At 44.2% G+C, this 22199-nt stretch overlaps 2 protein-coding genes across 2 annotated transcripts in view; one reads left to right on the top strand and one right to left on the bottom strand.

Moving 5' to 3' along the window:
• Positions 1–7878, bottom strand: part of WDR25 (WD repeat domain 25) — a 120582-nt gene extending 112704 nt beyond the window's left edge. Inside the window, exons 1-2 of the mRNA XM_054025763.1 lie at positions 7803–7878; positions 929–1650 (exon numbers count right to left, since the gene is read on the bottom strand). Coding sequence (XP_053881738.1) covers positions 929–1588 — 660 coding nt within the window. The 5' untranslated portion in view covers positions 1589–1650; positions 7803–7878. The remainder of the gene's footprint in view (positions 1–928; positions 1651–7802) is intronic.
• A 223-nt stretch (positions 7879–8101) lies between these two features.
• Positions 8102–22199, top strand: part of WARS1 (tryptophanyl-tRNA synthetase 1) — a 41530-nt gene continuing 27432 nt past the window's right edge. The window contains exons 1-3 of the mRNA XM_054025765.1: positions 8102–8173; positions 20217–20426; positions 21559–21769. Of these exons, the coding sequence (XP_053881740.1) occupies positions 20313–20426; positions 21559–21769 (325 nt within the window). The 5' untranslated portion in view covers positions 8102–8173; positions 20217–20312. The remainder of the gene's footprint in view (positions 8174–20216; positions 20427–21558; positions 21770–22199) is intronic.

Genomic DNA, 22199 nt, shown 5'->3' with positions numbered 1-22199 from the left:
CCCCAAAGTCCCCGCCCTAACTCCGCCCCCTCCCCTGAGCGCCCTGCATTCCCCCTCCTCCCTCCCAGCCACGCGAAAAGGGCTGCCCGAGCGCTACCAGCTTCACGGTTTGCCGGGCAGCCCCCAGACCCTGCGCCCCCGGCCGGCGCTTCCCCAGTGCAGCTGGAGCCTGGGAGGGGAAGCGCCCATCCGGGGGCGCAGGGTCTGGAGGCTGCCCAGCAAACCATGAAGCCGGTAGCGCTCAGGCTTCGGGCAGCCCCCATGCCTTCGGACCCTGCGCCCCTGGCCAGGCACTTCCCCTCCCGGGCTCCGGCGGCTGCTGTGCTCCCTGAACTCCTGGGCTCTGTAAACGCTGAGCTGCCCAAGCACTACCGGCTTCGGGCAGCCCCCATGCCTCTGGACCCTGTGCCCCCAGAGCCCAGGAGGCGAAGTGCCCGGCTGGCGGCTCAGGGTCCGGAGGCATGGGGGCTGCCCGAAGCCGGTAGCGCTCGGCTCTTACAGAGCCCAAGAGTCAGGGAGCACAGCAGACCCCAGCGCCCGCTCTAAGGTAAGCCAGGGAGTATTTTTCCCAGATATGTTCAGCTTTTTGGAAATTCCCCCCGGACGGGGGTTTGATTACCAAAAAGCCGGACATGTCCGGGAAAAACCGGACGTATGGTAAGCTACCTGCAATCCTTAATTACCCACTGGAAAAATGGGACTATGTGCTGAGAAGGCTTGCCATATTGGGGCCTACAAGAGGCTCTCGTCCTGCAAAGGATCTGATCAAGGTCTTAATAGGTACTACATGCATGGGATCAATTATCAAATACAGGCAGACTAAAAAGGCTGAGTGAGGCTTTCAGAAAGTAATAACCATTCCCATCTGTTTTACTATTTAAAGTGAGTGATACGTAATACAAACCATTCCACCATGTAAGTACATTACCTTGAAAGTTTTATCCATGGAAGTGGAAAGAAGCATATGGCTCCATCCTTGTACAGGACACCACTGGACTTTATTAACTGGACCACTGTGTTTGGACATCTGAAACACCAAGTTCCTTGGGATTTCAGTTGATTTGTTCTTAGACCCTAAATATGGCTTAATAAATTCAGAAACCTCTGTGGAAATTTGCTCTCCTGGTGTTGCACAACTCTCTCTCTGTTCTTCGGATTCTTTTTTTTCATACACTTTAGAAGTTTTTTCTTGTCGAAGTCTTTTAGGGATATATGGTCTAATTCCCTTTATGGTAACAATCTTGTCCTGATGTACTCTCTTCTGAGAGAAACTTCCATTTCCAGAAAGTGTTTCAGCCTGGTTAGAATATTCTTTCCAGGGATAAACAGCTGCCAAATCCCGGTTATTAGCCTGTACCTTATATGCAGGAGCACCTTCACAAATAATGCTTGTGCCAGTACTGGCAGTATTCTCAACAGTCTGCATTTTGTATGTAGATTTTGTGCCTAATCCACCGGGTGCAAAATACTGAATAGGATTTATAGCAGAACTTGCAAGTGGTTCTCTGCTAGAAAGATTGAGATTTTCAGCCTTTCCAGTCTCTGTGTCAGAATCTGAATCATCATAAGCAACCAATGATGAATTCATCCTGGTCAGATATGGCAAAGTCCAATAATCTCTGTGCTGAAATCCTCCGAAATGATGAATATCTGCAATTAAAGGAATCAATAATTCAGAAGACATTTCACTATAAAATATTTAAGGTTCTAATCACTTAAAAACATATTTTTTGCAAATATAAATATGCACTTGTATGCATATTTACCCACACAATTTAATCTTTAATTCAACACACCTATACTTGCACTTCTAGAGCATCTTTCATCTCGGGATCTCTAAGCACTTTATAAACATTAGTTACATTTTGCATAGATAACAAGCTGCATTCCACAAAACTGATGCAAAGGATTACAACAAAGAAAGCACAGACTTACCCATGCAGTTATGATAGCACACTTTTAACCTGACCTGCCACCAGGTCTATCCTGACAGGATAATAAGAATTATGCTGTAGCTTGGAGATGTGTAACTTTATGCAGAGAAACAACTACAAATGGAGCCAATATGACAGAGTCTTTCTTCCACCACACTGGTACTGTAAAAGAGCATGAATGTGGCCCAAGTGACAGAAGAAAAAAGAAGCAGCCACAGAATTACTAAATGGATCACAGAATAGGTTAAAAATGCAATCTGTAAATCTAACCACACCCATGTGTTAAATTCAGCATCATCTTCCGTTTTACATAAAAAGCTTAGTTAAGTCATAATGAAATCACTGAGCATGTTGATATCTCTAGAAAATTGAAGCATACATGGCTCAAGATATTTATGATGCTATTATCGAGTGTCCATTTGAAACAAAATAATTGTAAAAAGCAACAGAGAGCAGTAGCGTAGCTAGGGGCGTTCAGGTGAAGCGGCCGCTTCCCCTGGCCACATTCCCCAAAAGTGGCGCCTTTTTAATTTTCATACTTACTCGGCGCCACTTCTGGGTCCTTCTGCTTCCGGGACTCACTCAGCGCCGCTTCCGGGTCCTTCCGCTGTCTCCTCCCTCTTGCTACTGACTTCCTCAACAACAAAAGAAGTCTCCTCCCCCGACTGGAACTTGTCCATCTTTCCTCCAGCTCGGACCACAGCCGCTCACGCCGCCAGCCTGTAGCGAACACCCCGTCCCGTCCCCGTCCTCTGATAACTCCTCCACCATTATCAGGGGATGGGGCGTTCGCTACAGGCTGGCGGCGTGAGCAGCTGCGGTCCGAGCCAGAGGAAAGATGGACGAGTTCCAGTCGGGGGAGGAGACTTCTTTTGTTGTTGATGAAGTGAGTAGCAACAGCAGCGGTGCACTGATCCCCCGCCCACCTGGGCACCGCCCCCTTCCCCCCCCCCCACACCTCCTCGGCTTCTTCCGGGTTTTTCTTTTCCTTTTTTTGCGGGCTGGCCTGCTGGCTCCCGCCTCCCGGCGCTCCGGGCGGCCGGCGGAACGGGGCCACGGGCTGGCTCCCGCCTCTCCGGGTGGCCGCAAACGGGGCCGCAGGCTGGCCTGCTGGCTCCTGGCGCTCTGGACGGCCGGCGGAACGGGGCCGCGGGACTCTGGCCCCAAGAGCGTGGCTGGGGATCTCGGTGCCCCAGACAGCACTCCGGATGGGGAAGCGGGGCGGCACTGCACATGCACCCGCTCCGTCTTTCGGCGGCATTTCGGCACATGCGCAGGGCCACCAAAATGCCACCGAAGGACCGGTGCCTTTTTTCTCCGCCACTCCTCCTCGGCTGCAACCCTGGCTACGCCACTAACAGAGAGTCCTGTGGCACCTTTAAGACTAACAGATGTATTGGAGCATAAGCTTTCGTGGGTGAATACCCAGTTCGTCAGACGCATGTAATGGAAATTTCCAGAGGCAGGTATAAATATGCAGGCAAGAATCAGTCTGGAGATAACGAGATAACAATAAACAATAAAATAATTGTAATTTTGTGTCATAAGAACGGCCCTACGGGGTCCGACCAAAGGTCCATCTAGCCCAGTATCTTCCGACAGTGGCCAGTGCCAGGTGCCCCAGAGGGAATGCGCAGAACAGGGAATCATCAGGTGATCCATCCCCTGTCGTCCATTCCCAACTTCTGGCAAACACATCCCTGCCCATCCTGGCTAATAGCCATTGATGGACCTATCCTCCATGAATTTATCTAGCTCTTTTTTGAACCCTGATATGGTCTTGGCCTTCACAACATCCTCTGGCAAAGAGATCCACAGGTTGACTGTGCGTTACATGAAGAAATACTTCCTTTTATTTGTTTTAAACCTGCTGCCTACTAATTTCATTTGGTGACGCCTAGTTCTTGTGTTATGAGAAGAAGTAAACAATACTTCTATCTACTTTCTCTACACCACTCATGATTTTATAGACCTCTATCATATCTTCCCTTAGTCGCCTCTTCTCCAAGCTGAAAAGTCCCATACGGAAGCCATTCCATACCCCTAATCATTTTTGTTGCCCTTTTCTGAACCTTTTCCAATTCCAATAGATCTTTTTTGAGATGGGGCGACCACATCTGCACACAGTATTCAAGATGTAAGTGTACCATGGATTTATATAGAGGCAATATGATATTTTCTGTCCTATTATCAATCCCTTTCTTGATTATTCCCAGTATTCTGTTCGCTTTTTTGACTGCCGCTACACATTGAGTGGATGTTTTCAGAGAACTATCCACAATGACTCTGAGATCTCTTTCTTGAGCGATAACAGCTAATTATTTTATATGTATAGTTGCGATTATGCTTTCCAATGTGTATTACTTTGCAATTATCAACATTAAATTTCATCTGCGATTTTGTTGCCCAGTCACCCAGTTTTGAGAGATCCTTTTGTTGCTCTTTGCAATCTGCCTGGTCTTAACTATCTTGAGTAATTTTGTATCATCTGCAAATTTTGCCACCTCACTGTTTACTTCTTTTTCCAGATCATTTATGAAAATGTTGAATAGGACTGGTCCCAGAAGAGACCCGTGGGGGACACCACTATTTACCTCTCTCAATTCTGAAAACTGATCATTTATACCTACCCTTTGTTTCCTAGCTTTTAACCAGTTACCAATCCATGAGAGCACCTTCCCTCTTATCCCATGGCAACTTACTTAGATTTTCAGAAAGCCTTGGACAAGGTCCCTCACCAAAGGCTTTTAAGCAAAGTACACTATAGTCACTGGATCCCCTTTGTCCAAATGCTTGTTTACCCCCTCAAAGGATTCTAGTAGATTGGTGAGGCCTGATTTCCCTTTACTAAAACCATGTTGACTCTTCTCCAATAAATTATGTTCATCTGTGTGTCTGACAATTTTGTTCTTTATTATAGTTTCAACCAGTTTGCCCGGTACTAAAATCAGGTTCACAGGCCTGGAATTGCCAGGATTACCTCGGGAACCCTTTTTTAAAAATTGGCGTCACATTAGCTATCCTCCAGTCATCTGGTACAGAAGCTGATTTAAATGATAAGTTACAGACTACAGTTAGTAGTTCTGCAATTTCACATTTGAGTTCCTTCAGAACTCTTGGGTGAATATCATCTGGTTATGGTAACTTATTGCTATTTAGTTTATCAATTCGTTCCAAAACCTCCTCTAATGATACCTCAATCTGGGATAGTTCCTCAGATCTGTCACCTAAAAAGAATCGCTCAGGTTTGGAAATCTCCCTCACATCCTCAGCCGTGAAGACTGTAGTTTGAAATAAAAAGTTTCTTTTAGACACTTACATCTAGTATGAATGGTGACATTTTATCCAGAATAATTAAGGATAAAATTTTGTCACGGAGGTCACAGAAGTCATAGATTCTATGACTTTCAGAGACCCCATGACATTTTCTGCTTCAGCCTCATGTCCCGGGGCAGGGGCCACTGCCAGCCCCAGATCTCCCAGCCGCCAGCGGAAGGAGCCCCAGAGCTGTTAACTGTCACTGCTGCCAGCAGAGGCCCCAGCGCTATTGTCTCTCCCCCCCCAGCAGTCAAACCCATCCCCCTTATTCTTAGGAAAAGTCACAGACGTGTCATGGGCTTCCATGAATTTTTGTTCATTGCCTCCGAATTGTCTGCGACTTTTACTAAAAATAACTGTGACAAAATCCATCTGTGTATTGACACCAGGGATATGCATAGCACTTCACATATATTTGAAGATATGGTCCATGTTCCTTGCAACTTTAGGCCCTTATCCTGCAAACCCTTACATACATGCTTAACTTTATTACTCTGCCAAGTCATATTGAAAAAAAAGTGGAAATGGAACTACTCACAGTAGTAGAGTTAAGCACATACCTAAGTATTTGCAGAATCAGTACCTTATATCCCAGTCCTGCAAACACTTATGCATGTGAGTAGTCCATTAGAATTCAATGTGACTACTTAGTCCTATGAGTAACTTTATGCATCTAAATGTTTGCAGGTTCCAGACCTTAGTATAAATCAGCAGTTTTCTAACTTTTTGAGCTGAGTTCCCTCCCCGCCCCCCGAGTTTCAATTTTTGGTAGTACCCCCCCAATCCAGATAAAAATAGACATAATACCTGCCCCTCCCCTCTCAATTTTCTGAGTGGGGGAAGGCACGTGCGACCATCTCTGAAAGTGGAGCCAGCACTGGGTGCGGAGGGTGCTGGGAGCGCAAATCGGCGCAGCTGCCGCAGATGTTGACACTGACCCACAGACTGGGGGCCTACTGAGGTGAGAGGGGGGAGCCCCATCTGGTGTCACTGCCAAACACTCCTCTGTTCCCCTAGGGGAACACACCTCGCAGTTTGAAAACCTCTGGTATTAAATAGAACAAGTCTCTAATATGCACATTTTATTCCAAGCAACAAGAGATTTACATTGTAGGTTGTGCTTCTATTTTACAATAGGATCCTCAAGCACAAACCCTTACTCCTGAGCAGGGTCCCACTAAAGCAAACAAGGCTCTATCCAGAACTACAGGTTGATTCTTTCAAATCCCTTTGCAGGAGAGTGACCTAAATATTTAGCAGAAATTTGAAAAAGCAGCATAGAGCTAAGTATAAAAATCATTAAATTCTCCCTCTAGAGGGCAACCCATGTCTTTATCCGAAGTTTATCAGAGTATAAAACAGTGGGACTATTTCATAAACAACAAAAACGGATAGCTCAGTGGTTTGAGCATTGGCCTGCTAAACCCAGGGTTGTAAATTCAATCCTTGAGGGGGCTCCTTAGGGAGCTAGGGCAAAATTAGTACTCGGTCCTGCTAGTGAAGGAAGGGGGCTGGACTCGATGACCTTTCAAGGTCCCTTCCAGTTCTAGGAGCTAGGAATATCTCTGTACAAATTGGGATATGGGGCATACACAAAAGGCCAATAACACACATAGTTAGCGACAAGCACTTAATATGTTTGCACATTCTCAGCTTTGATAATTAGGCCCTTCAAAATCTCAGTGCACATTTTAACTAGATAAAATCTCCCCTTGTTCAACTCACCCCAGCCCATAAAAAAGAAAGGCACCTTAGAATCAGAATGACAGTATTAGACACCAGACAGATTAAAACCATCCAGAATGCTCTTCTTCTGAAAGTGCTTAGGGTGGTAGGAGGTATGAATGTTTTTTTTAATTAAATATTTCAGTTAAAGACAAAAAGCAAAATCCTTCATCTCCCCCAACCTCACTTCCCCCAAGCTCACACTGAGATAACATAAATAGTTTCTTAAATGTCAACTACCCGGAATGTTTGTGAACGGGGGGAACCTCCACTTCACTGCAACCTGGGGTCAGCCTCCCAGTGCCTGAGGCCGTGGACAATTCAGTCTATGGGCGCAGCCTCCCCTCAGCCCCCCCGGAGACACGGGGCAGCTCGGTCCGGGGGCAGCCTCCCCTCAGCCCCCCCGGAAACACGGGGCAGCTCGGTCCGGGCGCGGCCTCCCCTCAGCCCCCCCGGAGACACGGGACAGCTCGGTCCGGGGGCGGCCTCCCCTCAGCCCCCCGGAGACACGGGACAGCTCGGTCCGGGGGCGGCCTCCCCTCAGCCCCCCCGGAGACACGGGGCAGCTCGGTCCGGGGGCAGCCTCCCCTCAGCCCCCCGGAGACACGGGACAGCTCGGTCCGGGGGCGGCCTCCCCTCAGCCCCCCGGAGACACGGGGCAGCTCGGTCCGGGGGCGGCCTCCCCTCAGCCCCCCGGAGACACGGGGCAGCTCGGTCCGGGGGCAGCCTGACCCTGCAGCTCCTCCTACAGAGGAGGCCCCTCCTGCGGCCTGGCGAGGGTGGGCCCCACGTGCCCCACCTACGCGGGGAACCCACGTCAGTTACCTGAAGGGAAGAAACCCACCAGGCCCTTTCCCAGGAACACACTCCAAAGCAGCCAGCGGCGGGTCCCTCCCGCAAAGCGAGCCGGGTGGAAACTGGGGCTACTCTGCTAACAGCCCAGCGCGCGGCCGGGGCCACGTGTAAATCCCCCACAGGCCACCCCAGCGCGGTAGTCAAGCGCCCGCAACGACAGACTCCGCATCTGGTCTGGGGAAACGCGCCCGGCCGCCCTGCTTGCGCGGGTAGCGAATGGTTCCGGCCCGGGTGCGCGTTTCCGACCGGGCAGGGTTGAGCAACGCGCCGTGCCGGTTCTGGTCTGGTGCCCGGCGCTGACGGTGGCAGAAGCGCTGAGAAGGGGAGACGGCCACGCCAGGGTAAGGGGACAGGGGCCTGGCCGCGCTCGGGGGGCGGCGGCGGGGTGGCCTTTGGGCGGGAGAGCTCTAGTGTGGGTTCACTCCTGTGGGCGCTCGGGATGTTCATCCATCCGCATCGCCCTGGGGCCTGGGAGAGTAACGCCTCAGAGCGGAGGCCCGCCACTTCCTTCGGTGCGGTCCCCGGCAGGGGAGACATCGGCCTCCATGGCCGCTACAGCCACAGGGGGACCTGGGGGACTGCTCTGGTCCCTGCGCAGTGCGCTGCCACCAGCGGTCGGAGCTGGCCAGCGTTGGCACAGGCTGCCTGGACACGCTGTAGAGCAGTGGTTCTCAACCTTCCCAGACTACCGTAACCCTTTCCGGAGCTGGATTTGTCTTGTGGACTCCTCGAGTTTCACCTCATTTAAAAACTTGCAAAATCAGACCCAAAAATACAAAGTGTCACAGCACACTATTACTGAAAAATCGCTTACTGTTTTATTTTGTCCATATGAAATTTTAGTTTGTACTGACTTCGGTAGTGCTTTGTAAAACTAGGCAAATATCTAGATGAGCTGATGTACCCTGTGGAAGATCTCTGTGTACCCCCGGTTGAGAATGAGAGCTCTATAGGCTGTCACCAGCTGTACAGAGACGGGGGCAGGTGATAGCTTTTATTGGCCCAACTTTTGATGGTGAGAGAGACAAGCTTTCGAGATTACTCTTATTCAAGTCTCTGTGTGAGCTGGAAAGGTTGTCTCTGTCACCAACAGGAGTTGGTCCAATAAAAGAGATTACCTTGTCACTCGAATATCCTGGGACTAACACAGCTGCAATAGCTCTGCATACACAGCTGTACAGTGCAGACATTCTGAAAATATCTGCTCAATGTGCAGTGGCATTCAAAAAAGCTAACGTTAGGAACCATTAGGAAAGGGATAGTTAATACGAAATCTGATAATGCGTCCATATAAATCCATGGTACATCCAGAAAAGATATACTAGCATTGGAAAAGGTGCTAAAAGGGGTAATAAATATTATTGGGGGTATGAAACGGCTTCTATGAGAAGAGAGATTAAAAAGAGTTACAATGTTCAGTTTAGAAAATTGATTAAGGGAGGATATAATAGAGGTCTATAAAATCACAAATGGTGTGGAGAAAGTGAATAGGGAAGTGTCATTTACCCTTCAACATAACACAAGAACTAGGGCTCACCCAATGAAATTAGTAGGGAGCACATTTAAAATAAACAAAAAGAAGTACTTCTTCACACCGTGCAGAGTCAATTTGTGGAACTCATTGCCAGGGATGAAGGCCAAAAGTGTAACTGGGTTAAAAAGAATTAGATAAATGCATGGAGGATAGGTCCATCGGTGACTATTAACAAAGGTGGTCAGAGGTGAAACCCCATGCTCCAGGTGTCCATAAATTTCCAACTGCCAGAAGCTGGAACTGGATGACAGGAGGATGGCTCACTTGAAATTGCTCTGTTTTGTTAATTCCATCTGAAACATCTGGCACTGGTCACTGTCACAGACAGGATACTGAGCTAAATGGACCATTGATCTGACCCCGTATGGCTGTTCTTGTGTTCTGTTCATCGGAGTATAGATAGCAACTGAAGAGGATCAGTCAAACAAAAAAGAGTCCCATTCAGTTACATCACATGAAGACACACAACTAAAATATTGACAAATTTTATAAGTATTTGTATACAAATGCAAGAAGTTTGAATACTAAGATGGGTGAACTTGAGAGTGTCTGGTATTAAATAAGGATGTTGATATAATAGGCATCACAGAAACTTGGTGGAACAATACTAATCAATGAGACACTTAATATCAGGGTACAAAAGATATAGGAATGACAAAGTAGGTTGCGGTGGTGGAGAAGTTGTGCTATATGTGGGGGGAAAAAAAGCATAGAGTCCAATATAGTAAAATCTTAAATGAATCAAACAATACCATAGCATCTCTATGGCTAGAAATTCCATGCTTTTGAATAATAAGAGTACAGCAGCAGGAATATACTACCAACCACCTGATCAGGATGGTGATGGTGACTGAGAGAGATTAGAGGGGCTACAAAAACAGAAAACACAATAATAATGAGGGAATTCAACTATCCCCATATTGACTGGAAAAATGTCCCCTTAGGATGGGATGCAGAGATAAAATTTCTGGACACTATTAATGACTGCTTCTTGGAGCAGCTAGTCCTGGAACCCACAAGGGGAGAGGCCATTCTTGACTTAGTCCTAAGTAGTGTACAGATTCTGATCCACTCAGGAATAGCAACCATAAAGTAATTTAATTTTACATCCTCGTAGGGGGCAATATTCCAAAGAAACGCACCACAGTAGCATTTAACATCAAAAAGGAGAACTACACAAAATGAGGAAGCTAGTTAAAAGGAAATTAAAAGGAACAGTCACAAGAGTGAAATGCCTGCAAGCTGCATGGAAACTTTTAAAAAACATGATAGTAGAAGCTGCAAACGATATGTAAATTCAAAATTAAAAAAACAATAAGAGGTCCAGAAAACTCCCATGTTGGCTAAACAACAGAGCAAAAGAGGTGGTTAAAGAGAAAAAGGCATATTTTAAAAATTGGAAGTCAAATCCTGCTAAGGAAAATAGTAAGGAACTTAAAGTCAAGTCAAATGTAAAAGTATAATTAGGCAGGCCAAAAAAGAATTAGAAGAGCAACTAGTAAAAGATTCAAAAATTAAAAGCAAGCATTTTTTCAAATATATCAGAAGCAGGAAGCCTGCCAAAGAATAAGTGGGGAAACTGGATGATTGAGGTGCTAAAGGAGCACTCAAGGAAGACAAGGCCATTGCAGAGTAGTTAAATGAATTATTTCCATTGGTCTTCAATGCAGATGATGTGAGGGAGATTCCCACACCTGAGCCGTTCATTTTAGGTGACAAATCTGAGAAACTGTCCCATATTTGAGGTGTCAGTAAAAGAGGTTTTGGAACAGATTGATAAATTAAACAGTAATAAATCAGCAGGACCAGATGTTCTGAAGGAAATCAAATATGAAATCACAGAACTACTAAGAACATAAGAATGGCCATACTGGGTTAGACCAAAGGTCCATCCAGCCCAGTATCCAGTCTGCCGACACTGGCCAATGCCAGGTGCCCCAGAGGGAGTGAACCTTTCAGGTAATGATCAAGTGATCTCTCTCCAGCCATCCATCTACTAACTGTGGTATGTAACCTGTCACTTAAATCAGCCTCTGTACTGGTGGATAGCTAATGTGGACATGGGTGATCTAGTAGGTATAGAGTACTTGGACTTTCAGAAAGACTTTCACAAGGTATCTCACCAAAGGCTCTTAAGCAAAGTAAGCGGTCATAGGATAAGAGGGAAGGTCCTCTCATGGATCAGTGACTGCTTAAAAGATAGGAAACAAAGGGTAGGAATAAATGGTCAGTTTTCACAGTGGAGAGAGGTGAATAGTGGAGTCCCCCAAGGACCTGTACTGGGACTAATGCTGTTCAACATATTCATAGATGATCTGTGAATAGGGGTAAAACAGTGAGGTGACAGTTTGCAGACAATACAAAATTACTCAAGATAGTTGAGTCCAAAGCTGACTATAAAGAGTTACAAAGGGATCTCACTAAACTGAGTGACTGGGCTAGAAAATGGCAGACAAAATTCACTGTTGATAATTGCAAGTCGTGCACATTGGAAAACATTGTCCCAACTACACATACAAAATGATGGGGTATAAATTAGCTGCTACCACTCAACAAAGAGATCTTGGAGTCATTGTGGATAGTTCTTTGAAAACATCTGTTCAATTTGCAGCAGCAGTCAAAAAAGTTAATGTTAGGAACCATTAAGAAAGGGATAGATGATAAGACAGAAAATATCATTTTGCCACTATAAAAATCCATGGTACGCCCACACCTTAAATACTGCATGCAGTTCCAGTCACCCCATCTCAAAGAAGATTTATTAAGGAAGTACTTCTTCAGACAACGCATAGTCAATCTGTGGAACTCATTGCCATTGGATGTTGTGAAGGCCAAAAGTATAACTGTTCAAAAAAGAATTACATACGTTCACTGAGGATAGGTCCATCAATGGCTATTAGCCAAGATGGTCAGGGATGCAACTCCATGCTCTGGGTGTCCCTAGGCCTCTGATTGCTAGAGGCTGGGACTGGATGACAGGGGATGGATCACTCAATAAGTTGCCCTGTTTTGTTCACTGCCTCTGAAGTATCTGGCACAGGCCACTGTCAGAGACAGGATGCTGGGCTAACTGGACCATTGGTCTTACCAGGTATGACCATTCTTATGCTGTTATGTATGTCTGTGTAGACGCCTGTACAATGCGGACATGGACAGTATGTCCATGTAGAAGACAGTCTATAGAGTATGTCATCACTTGCACAGATAGACATCTTCTGTATGTCCGTCTATATTCTATATATAGTTATAGTTATGTTCTATATGTCTATGTAGGTTGGCAACTTTGTTGTTGGCAACATTTGTTGTTGGCAACTTCACCCTTTGTTTGGAAAGTGCTTGTGTGAAAGAAAAGGCAATCTGGCTTTACCAAGCTCTGGTAGAGCATGTAGTATTGTATTGTTTTGAGCAGTTTTGCAGACTAGATTGTGCAAATATAGGGAGAGAATAAAAGGTTGATTGTTGTAGATGCTTTCTTAAAAATTTTATTAAGATGATGTTAAAAAAAAATAGTGAACAGAGTTTGAGCATAGAGGTTTCTGGTTATCTGGGAATAACATACAGATAATAGAGGGTGCAAAATTTGGTTTAAGATAAGGTGGCATGAGGAATACATAATCTGCAATATCCTCGATTGGGGGTAAAAGGTTCATGGGTCAAAGTACAGACATTGAGATATGAGGGTATGAAGTTCATAAAGTGGCTATGTTTGGGTGTGGATTATAATGAGTGGATTATAATGAGTGGATATGATGATGAGGATGGATTGACCCTCATTTGGTGAGATTTAATGTTTAGGGAGTTTATGGTTCCAGTTCATATGATCCAACGGAGAAGGTCACTTGGTCCCTTTCTTGTAGTGGGAGAACGATGTCACTCTGTCTCACACCTCCTGGTACTGTCGGTGGCCGGTGATGTGCTCAATGTAGATGTCCCTGGACCATCGGATGGCGTCTGAGACCATGAGGCGCCGCATGAGACGTGCGTAACGTCGACCGATCCCGCAGGTCTGCAGCACACGCTTGTTGCAGGGGTCCCAGGCGCCCAGGGCTCTGACAATCAGGGCGTCCATCTGCACCTCATAGCCCTTCGCTCTCAGGGTGTCAGCCAGGGGGGCGTACTTTTCCAGCTTACGAGCTCGGGCTTCACAAAATGCCGGAGTCCTGTTCTCAAAGGAGACCGTGACGTCGACGAGGATGATCTTTTTCTGGACGTCGTTGGTGACGACCACGTGAGGTCGTAGCTGGCTGTCGGTACCGGCGATGTGCAGTTCACGGAGATCTCCCCCAGGCGTGAACCGCCTGGCTTTCACCAGGCGGTTCTGGATGGCGTGGCGCAGCTGTCAGGCTCTGGAGTGGAGTTTGCAGCTGCACAGGCCGTGGGGCAGGGTTTCATTTGGGTAGCCGCACTTCCTGCAACGCTTGTCTCGGTTCCCGTGGCGGATGGCTCCGTTGAGCGGGACGCAGTTGAGCCGGGCACGGTGGATGAATCGCCAGTCGGCGAAATGGGTGAAGTCGCCCCCGGCGAGGAAGTGGTTGCTGGCGTCCCACTTGCTGGTCAACTCAAAGGCTTTACCCTGGTCCGGTTTACGCTTCAGGGTTTCCACGTACAGCAAGTGGATGGCGGCCTTCTGAGTCCTCTCCAGCAAGCCCCTGGCCGTCGGGGTAACCTTCCGGGTGCCACCTGATGTGCATATTATTTTCCTGAAAACATTCCTAGTTATGGGTATCAGGATGTTTTGAATGTTCTTAGTCACAAAACAAATTCCTATCCTACGCTCTGTTTTGGGACTGTTTATTATTCTTAACACTAGAAATGATTCAAAAGAATGTGTCAGATCAAAATATGAGATAAATCCTGTTCTTTCTTATTAATAATTCAACATAATAGTTCTCCTCAACTTCAGAGCTCAGTGAAGAATGCTGTCCATCTTTGTGGTGGTGGTGTCCTGAATCTCCATTCCATCAACACAGCTGGATGCCATACTCCACTTCATCCTGAGCTCAGGCAACTAGATTTTAGCTTTGGAGAGTTACTCTTTGCAATCTGCAGTCCTCACTGCCTGCATCTTTCACTGCACTGACTGCATTGCCTTTACTTCCCCCAAAAATTCAACCTTCCTTATGCAATGTTCGTTATGTTCTAAACCAGTGGTTCCCAAACTTGTTCCGCCGCTTGTGCAGGGAAAGCCCCTGGTGGGCTGGGCCAGTTTGTGTACTGGCCGCGTCCGCAGGTTCAGCCAATCGCGGCTCCCAGTGGCCATGATTCGCTGCTCTGGGCCAATGGGAGCTGCTGGAAGCGGCATGGGCCGAGGGACATACTGGCCGCCACTTCCAGCAGCTCCCATTGGCCTGGAGCAGCGAACTGCGGCCACTGGGAGCCGTGATCGGCCGAACCTGCGGACGCGGCAGGTAAATAAACTGGCCCGGCCCGCCAGGGGCTTTCCCTGCACAAGCGGCAGAACAAGTTTGGGAACCAATGTTCTAAACAAACACTTTGCCTCCGTCTTTAATGAGGCTAATGAAGAGCTTAGGGATAATGGTAGGATGACAAATGGGAATGAGGATATGGAGGTAGATATTACCACATCCAAGGTAGAAGCCAAACTCGAACAGCTTAATGGGACTAAATTGTGGGGCCCAGATAATCTTCATCCAAGAATATTAAAGGAACTGACACATGAAATTGCAAGACCATTACCAAGAATTTTTAATTAATCTGTAAACTCAGGGGTTGTACCGTATGACTGGAGAATTGCTAACATAGTTCCTATTTTTAAGAAAGGGAAAAAACGTGATCCGGTAACTACAGGCCTGTTAGTTTGACATCTGTAGTATGCAAAGTCTTGGAAAAAATTTTGAAGGAGATTGAAGTCAATGGTAATTGGGCCAAAATACAACATGGTTTTACAAAAGGTAGATCGTGCCAGACTAACCTGATCTCCTTCTTTGAGAAGGTAACAGATTTCTTAGACAAAGGAAATGCAGTGGATCTAATTTACCTCAATTTCAGCAAGGCATTTGGTACAGTTCCACATGGGGAATTATTAGCTAAATTGGAAAAGATGGAGATCAATATGAAAATTAAAAGGTGGATAAGGAACTGGTTAAAGGGGAGACTACAACGGGTCATACTTAAAGGTGAACTGTCAGGCTGGAGGGAGGTTACTAGTGGAGTTCCTCAGGGATCAGTTTTGGGACCAATCTTATTTAATCTTTTTATTACTGCCCTTGGCACAAAAAGTGGGAATGTGCTAATAAAGTTTGTGGATGAGACAAAGCTGGCAAGTATTGCCAATACAGAGAAGGATCGGGATATCACACAGGAAGATCTGGATGACCTTGTAAACTGGAGTAATAGTAATAGGATGAAATTTAATAGTGAAAATTGCAAAGTCATGCATTTAGGGATTAATAACAAGAATTTTTGTTATAAGCTGGGGACACATCAGTTGGAAGTAACAGAGAAGGACCTTGGCGTATTGGTTGATCACAGGATGACTATGAGCTGCCAATGTGATATGGCCGTGAAAAAAGCTAATGCGGTCTAGGGTGCATCAGGTGAGGTATTTCCAGTAGAGATAAAGAGGTGTTAGTACCGTTATACAAGGCACTGGTGACACCTCATCTGGAATACTGTGTGCAGTTCTGGTCTCTCATGTTTAAGAAGGATGAATTCAAATTGGAACAGGTACAGCGAAGGGCTACTAGGATGATCCGAGGAATGGAAAACCTGTTTTATGAAAGGAGACTCAAAGAGCTTGGCTTGTTTAGTCTAACCAAAAGAAGGCTGAGAGGAGATATGAGTGCTCTCTATAAATATATCAGAGGGATAAATACCAGGGAGGGAGAGGAATTATTTAAGCTCAGTACCAATGTGTACACAAGAACAAATGGATATAAACTGTCCATCAGGAAGTTTAGACTTGAAATTAGATGAAGGTTTCTAACCATCAGAGGAATGAAGTTCTGGAACAGCCTTCCAAGGGGAGCACTGGGAGCAAAAGACATATCTGGCTTCAATACTAAGCTCGATAAGTTTATGGAGGGGATGGTATGATGGGATAGTCTAATTTTGGCAATTAATTGATCTTTGACTATTAGCAGTAAATATGCCCAATGGCCTGTGATGTGATGTTAGATGGGGTGGGATCTAAGTTACTACAGAGAATTCTTGCCTCGGTGTCTGGATGGTGAGTCTTGCCTACATGTTTTAGGTTTAGCTGATTGCCATATTTGGGGTCGGGAAGGAATTTTTCTCAAGGGCTGATTGGCAGAGGCCCTGGGGGGGTTTCGCCTTCCTCTGCAGCATGGGGCACGGGTCACTTGCTGGAGGATTCTCTGCACCTTGAAGTCTTTAAACCACGATTTGAGGACTTCAGTAGCTCAGACATAGGTTAGGGGTTTGTTACAGGAGTGGGTGGGTGAGATTCTGTGGCCTGCGTTGTGCAGGAGGTCAGACTAGATGATCATAATGGTCCCATCTGACCTTAAAGTCTATGATTCTATTATTCAATTCTGCTATGCTGAATAGCATAACACTACCTTAGTCCTCTTTCAAGAGTCATCCGATTTTACTTTCCTCAGACGGGAGTGGTCTTCTCTAGTGTACTGCTGAAGCCCATCAGCTTCACACTTTCATTTCAGCCTTTCAGGATGGAGAAGTGCTGCAAATAGGGAGGTAAATACAATAATTAAATTAGATCAAACTATGCATCCATGTTAATGTTGCACACAAAAAACTGATGTTTAACTTCATACATTGTAAAATTTGAAGCCAGATAATAAAACCTTGGTAGCCCCACATAAAGATGCTGTGTTAACCTTCATAAAAGACTATATAAAACCCTTTTATTGGATTTGTGGGTTTAATAATTTCATTTCCTTATCCAACCAAACAATTTTTTTTGCCTCGAAGAAACAAGGAAAATATTAGACTCCAAAATAGAATATGAAAATGAGTTATGTAGGAGTCTATAAAAGAATTTCCCTTTATGGAAGAAACACTGTTAAATGTTAAATCAGTCATAACATAATTAAATGAAATAAGGCTAAATGGCATGTTATTTAAATAACATCTTATTAAAGGGTTACTGAACTAAGCAATCAAAACTAGTGACCATTCAAACTGCATGTACCCTTAATCAGGACAGTTTTATTTAAAATAAGAATTTGATATAGTAGTGGGCTGATAGGAGGATAACATTAGCTGTAGTTGGTGCTCAGCTGTTCCATAACCTGGAAATATTGCAGCTGGTTAAGGAACAGAACCTTGATGGTTAGCTACATTTTAGTTAACCATGGCAACTCCTCGTTATGTTTCCCGAGCAGGCAAAAGGCTAGTAGTATGGTGACAGTCTAAATGTATATTTTGTAAACAAGTTGTGATCAGACTTTTGCAGGATGTAGACTTTGTAGTGTTGAACAGCTAGTGTGAATACTGTGGGCTTGTTTTTGGAACTCTGGAACAGTGAAACCAAGTGGGTCATTTTTTGTAACTTTCTCTTAGGATTAATTAAAGTTAGGTCTTGTAAATCCATTTCTAATTATGCATCATATATAGAATTCTGTCAATAAACTGTTTAGGAATCTGTTTTTTAAGAGTTCTTGAATAGTTAGATGCATTTTAGGATCAATCTTCAAAGCAAATTTGCCCCTCAGTTGCATCAGGGATAATCTTCTAGTCCCTGATCCTGCAACTTGTTCTATGCAGATAGACCTGTATGCCCACGTGTCCCTTTGAAGTGAGTGAGATGCCAAGTGGGCTCCTGGGCCTTAATCTGATAAGGGATACTTAAGGTGTGAGGTGCATCTTTCAAACTGACCACTGATGGTAGCTGTACTGTTATAAGACTAATTTAGTCTTCAATTTGTTGTGTATCCATCACATATGAATGAAGTGCATTTCAAAACAAGCATTCTCTGCTAGAGATCCCTCTCTGTGGCTTGCACTCATGCTGTGTTCATCACAGATGTATGATAGGTCTTTGGGACAATCACAGCTCACCCAGTAAGGTTGCTTTCTCTGAATTATGACATCCCCTCCTCTTCCAACGCACTAATCTTTTTTCTTTGTCGATATGGAGAACTTGTTGTAAATGTAAACATGTTTTTTTTAATCTTCTATTCTTCTGTATCAAATGACAAAATTAAATAAATCCTTGATTGGTGCCTGAATACTAGTATAACCAATGTGCTTGCATTTTTACGCATAACCACCATTACTATTTTAAAAGCGATTCGCATTATATTTTCTGGGAATGGGTGACAGGGGATAGATCACTTGATGATTACCTGTTCCGTTCATTTCCTCTGGAGCACCTGGCATTGGCCACTGTCAGAAGACAGGGTACTGGGCTAGATGGACCTTTAGCCTGACCCAGTATGGCCGTTCTTATGACCTTAACCTATTTTTTGCTTGAGCTTCTGCTTATTGTATTCCTTTCTGATTATTAACAATTCTTTCAGGATCACATAGGGAAAGCTCTATCCCCATAACCCAACCATGTTTTCATTATAATTGGGCTAATGGATAACAGGTTGCCACATTTCTTAGTCATAAGTGCAAACCCTTTATTAGAATAAGCAATCCTGCAGCACCTGTAAAAAGGTTACTCTAATTAAACTGTCTTTAAAGACTAAAACCTGAAAGAGGAGGAAGAAATTCCAGTAGTAGAAGGTAGTGTCAGGATCTGGGGACTGGAACCTGGGTCTGCAGAACCTGGGGTATTGGATATTCCCAGAGTGCCACATGCAGAGGCAAAGCCAGGGAGCACTGTGGAGTGTAGGTACTGCAGGAAGAACCGTCCAAGAGACCAGAGTGACAGTATCCCATGGCCCTCTGATTGGTCTTGTGCCCCTGCTTAACCTCAGGGGTTGGCCCAATAAGTTGTCTGGGCAACCACACAGACTTTGGCCTGCTGCAATACCAGATTTCGCCTCATCTCCTGATCTCCAGTCTCCGACTCCTGACTGACCCAGATTCCTGCCTCTTGATTCTAATCTGGTGCTATCTCTGAAGCTATTCCGGGAGATTTTTTTCCCCCCAACATGACATAATGTCATTTTCTTAAAATATCCTATTAAAATCTCCTGGATTGCTTTCAATAGTCACCGGGAGATCAATGCCTATTCTGGGAGACTCCAGGCCAATCCTAGAGGGCTGGCAACCCTACCTGGTGGGCAGACCTCAGCCCAGCTGTGACTGCTAGGCCAGACCACCTATGGCCCAGTCCCTTACAGGTGGTCCTTTAGACAGAGAACATATAAAACCAAGTGGGAGTTAAGAATTTAATGTATAACCAGTACAACGTGAACTTCTGTTTTGCAAATTGTTAAAGCACCTTCATTGTACTTTTGTGGACTGCCGCTAAATAAGGGGGGAAATAAATATTAAAAGGGACAAAGAACAGATTTAGAAGAAAAAGAAAACTAAAACCTTACCTGATACATGATGAGATCAAGATGTGTTTCATTGTTTTTTGTTTGTTTGTTTTTAAGATTGTGTGTGTTGATGGGAGAATTATAACATACATTGAAACATAAAATGAGCCAGCATAGTTTAGTTAGTGCACGTACGTAGATTTAAAGGAACAGTATTTATGAATCAACCTGTGATTTTATTTCCTCCAGAGCAGTGCCCATCTTCTAGTTCAAACGTCTAAACTCCTGCTATGAAACGATTTCATTGTGCTATGTATCTTTGGTTTCTGAAGAACAGTGCTGAAAAAATGGACTCTCCAAACATATTGCTTACTATGGGTGAAATGAAATAGTATTATTTCAGATGGGTTTGAACAGAAGTCTTTAAAATTACAATAAAATAAAACATATGACCTGGTTATCTCTTTACAGTTCTCCTTCTCCAGTCTGTTGCTGCAGCTATTTTGAATCTGCTGGATAAAATACTTTATATTGTGAATAAAAGGGATAATTTACACTCCTGAAAAAATGGCAGACGTTGAGAACTGTGACTCTTACCCTTCAAGTCCACTTGAGCTGTTTGAAAGAGTGACTGCACAAGGAGAAAAAGTCAGATCACTGAAAGCAGGGAAAGCATCAACGGTAATTTTATTTCATTTGTTGAACTCTTTCCATTTTGCACCTTAGTTCTCTCTTAACACATTGAACAGTTTTGTGGCTTGAGATGCTATTTTATATTCCAGTAATAAAATAATATTTTGTTTTAAAAATGTTTTGTTGTCCATAATACAAACTTTGGAATTATTAATATTACCTCATTCAAAATGACCTAAGTTGTTTTTCCTGGAGCAGGAACTGGGAGGCACTAGGCTTAGGGTCTAATTCTGCCACTGACTTGCTACGTTGCCTTTCTTAAATCAATTAGTCTTGTTGCATTTCAGTTTTCTTACCTTTAAAATGTAGATAGTAATACTGACCTTTCTAAACTATTTTGAGATCCTTGGATGCAAAGCACTGTATAAAAGTATTACCATACCTATTAGGAAATGTGGTTTTCAGTGTATGTGCACTGAGGGCCAACTCCTAGTCTTGTGGAAGTCATTTGGCAATTTTCTGTTAACTTAAGTGGGATCAGCATTTGGCTCTAAATATCTGATCCTGTCATCAGTCTGTGTGTAAATAGAATTAATTTCAGTAGGTGATGTACTTTGGGGTCTGAAGATTTGTTTTTCAAGTGAAACTTGGATAAGAAATCTTAGCAATGGGGAGTGTGTGCATGCATGAGCTGTTACAATAACATTAAATTATATAGAACATAAAATAACTATGTGAGGTGTAAAGAACTAAAAAATGTTAAATATAACTACTACAGGAGTATTTCTAGAGTAACTAATAATTTTATAGCACCTTCTATCTAAGCATATCTACAAACTTTATACTTAAATGAATTAAACCTCACCACTTCCCTGTGAGGCAGGTAAATATCTTTGTCCCTGTTTTACAAATGGAAAAGTGAGGCACAGAGAGTGCCTTGAGTGACTTGCCCAAGTTTACACAATAAATTCTTACGATTTGTGTACAGAGAATGTTAAGAAACTGTCCCACCTGCCACTTCCTTTTCTTTTATCGTGGACATTGAGCCTGCTTAACTTGAAGCACATGAGTAGCCCCATTGAAGTCAATGCATGTGTGTTAGTGTTTGGAGAAGGAAGGCCGTACTAACACACTTTGTCTGAAGCACATTCCATCTTAAAATTGTTTTTCTTTTGTTCAGGATGAAATTGATGCAGCAGTGAAGCTGTTATTGTCATTAAAAGTGACTTATAAAACAGCAACAGGACAAGATTACAAGGCTGGTTCTCCTCCAGTCAATTTCTCACCAGTAAGCAATAATGGTCCAACTACTACACAGGATGAGGATTTTGTAGACCCTTGGACAGTGCAGACATCCAATGCGAAAGGCGTAGACTACGACAAACTTATAGGTATTCTACTCTCTCATTTTAAAAAGCACCATTAGCAAAATGTAACATCTGTAAGATGAGTCTGATTACTCTAATGACTGTAAATATAGCAAATGTTTTACTATATTTTCTCATTTTGAAATAGAGCCTATGTTGCCAGGATGTTTCACTTGTGTCACTTTGATATTGTCACTTACAAGAACCTATTAATGTAGAATATCATAGGGAGAGGTGGTAGGGATCAGTTTCCATTATACTATGTTTTTTCATGCTAGTGTCTTTCTGAAGCATTCGTTTTTTGGACTGAAAACATCCAGGGATTGGTCTCCACTTTGTCAATTTCTGTTTTTAAAATTTGAGCAAAATCTTTCCCATTCATATATTTAATTTCTTTAACACAAGTGCTGTGGTACGTGTTATTTTCCTATTAGAACAATGTAATTATAAAGTG

This window comes from Malaclemys terrapin, chromosome 4, assembly GCF_027887155.1.
Source record: "Malaclemys terrapin pileata isolate rMalTer1 chromosome 4, rMalTer1.hap1, whole genome shotgun sequence".
NCBI lineage: Eukaryota > Metazoa > Chordata > Testudines > Emydidae > Malaclemys > Malaclemys terrapin.
This window is presented reverse-complemented; position numbering and strand designations above follow the sequence as displayed.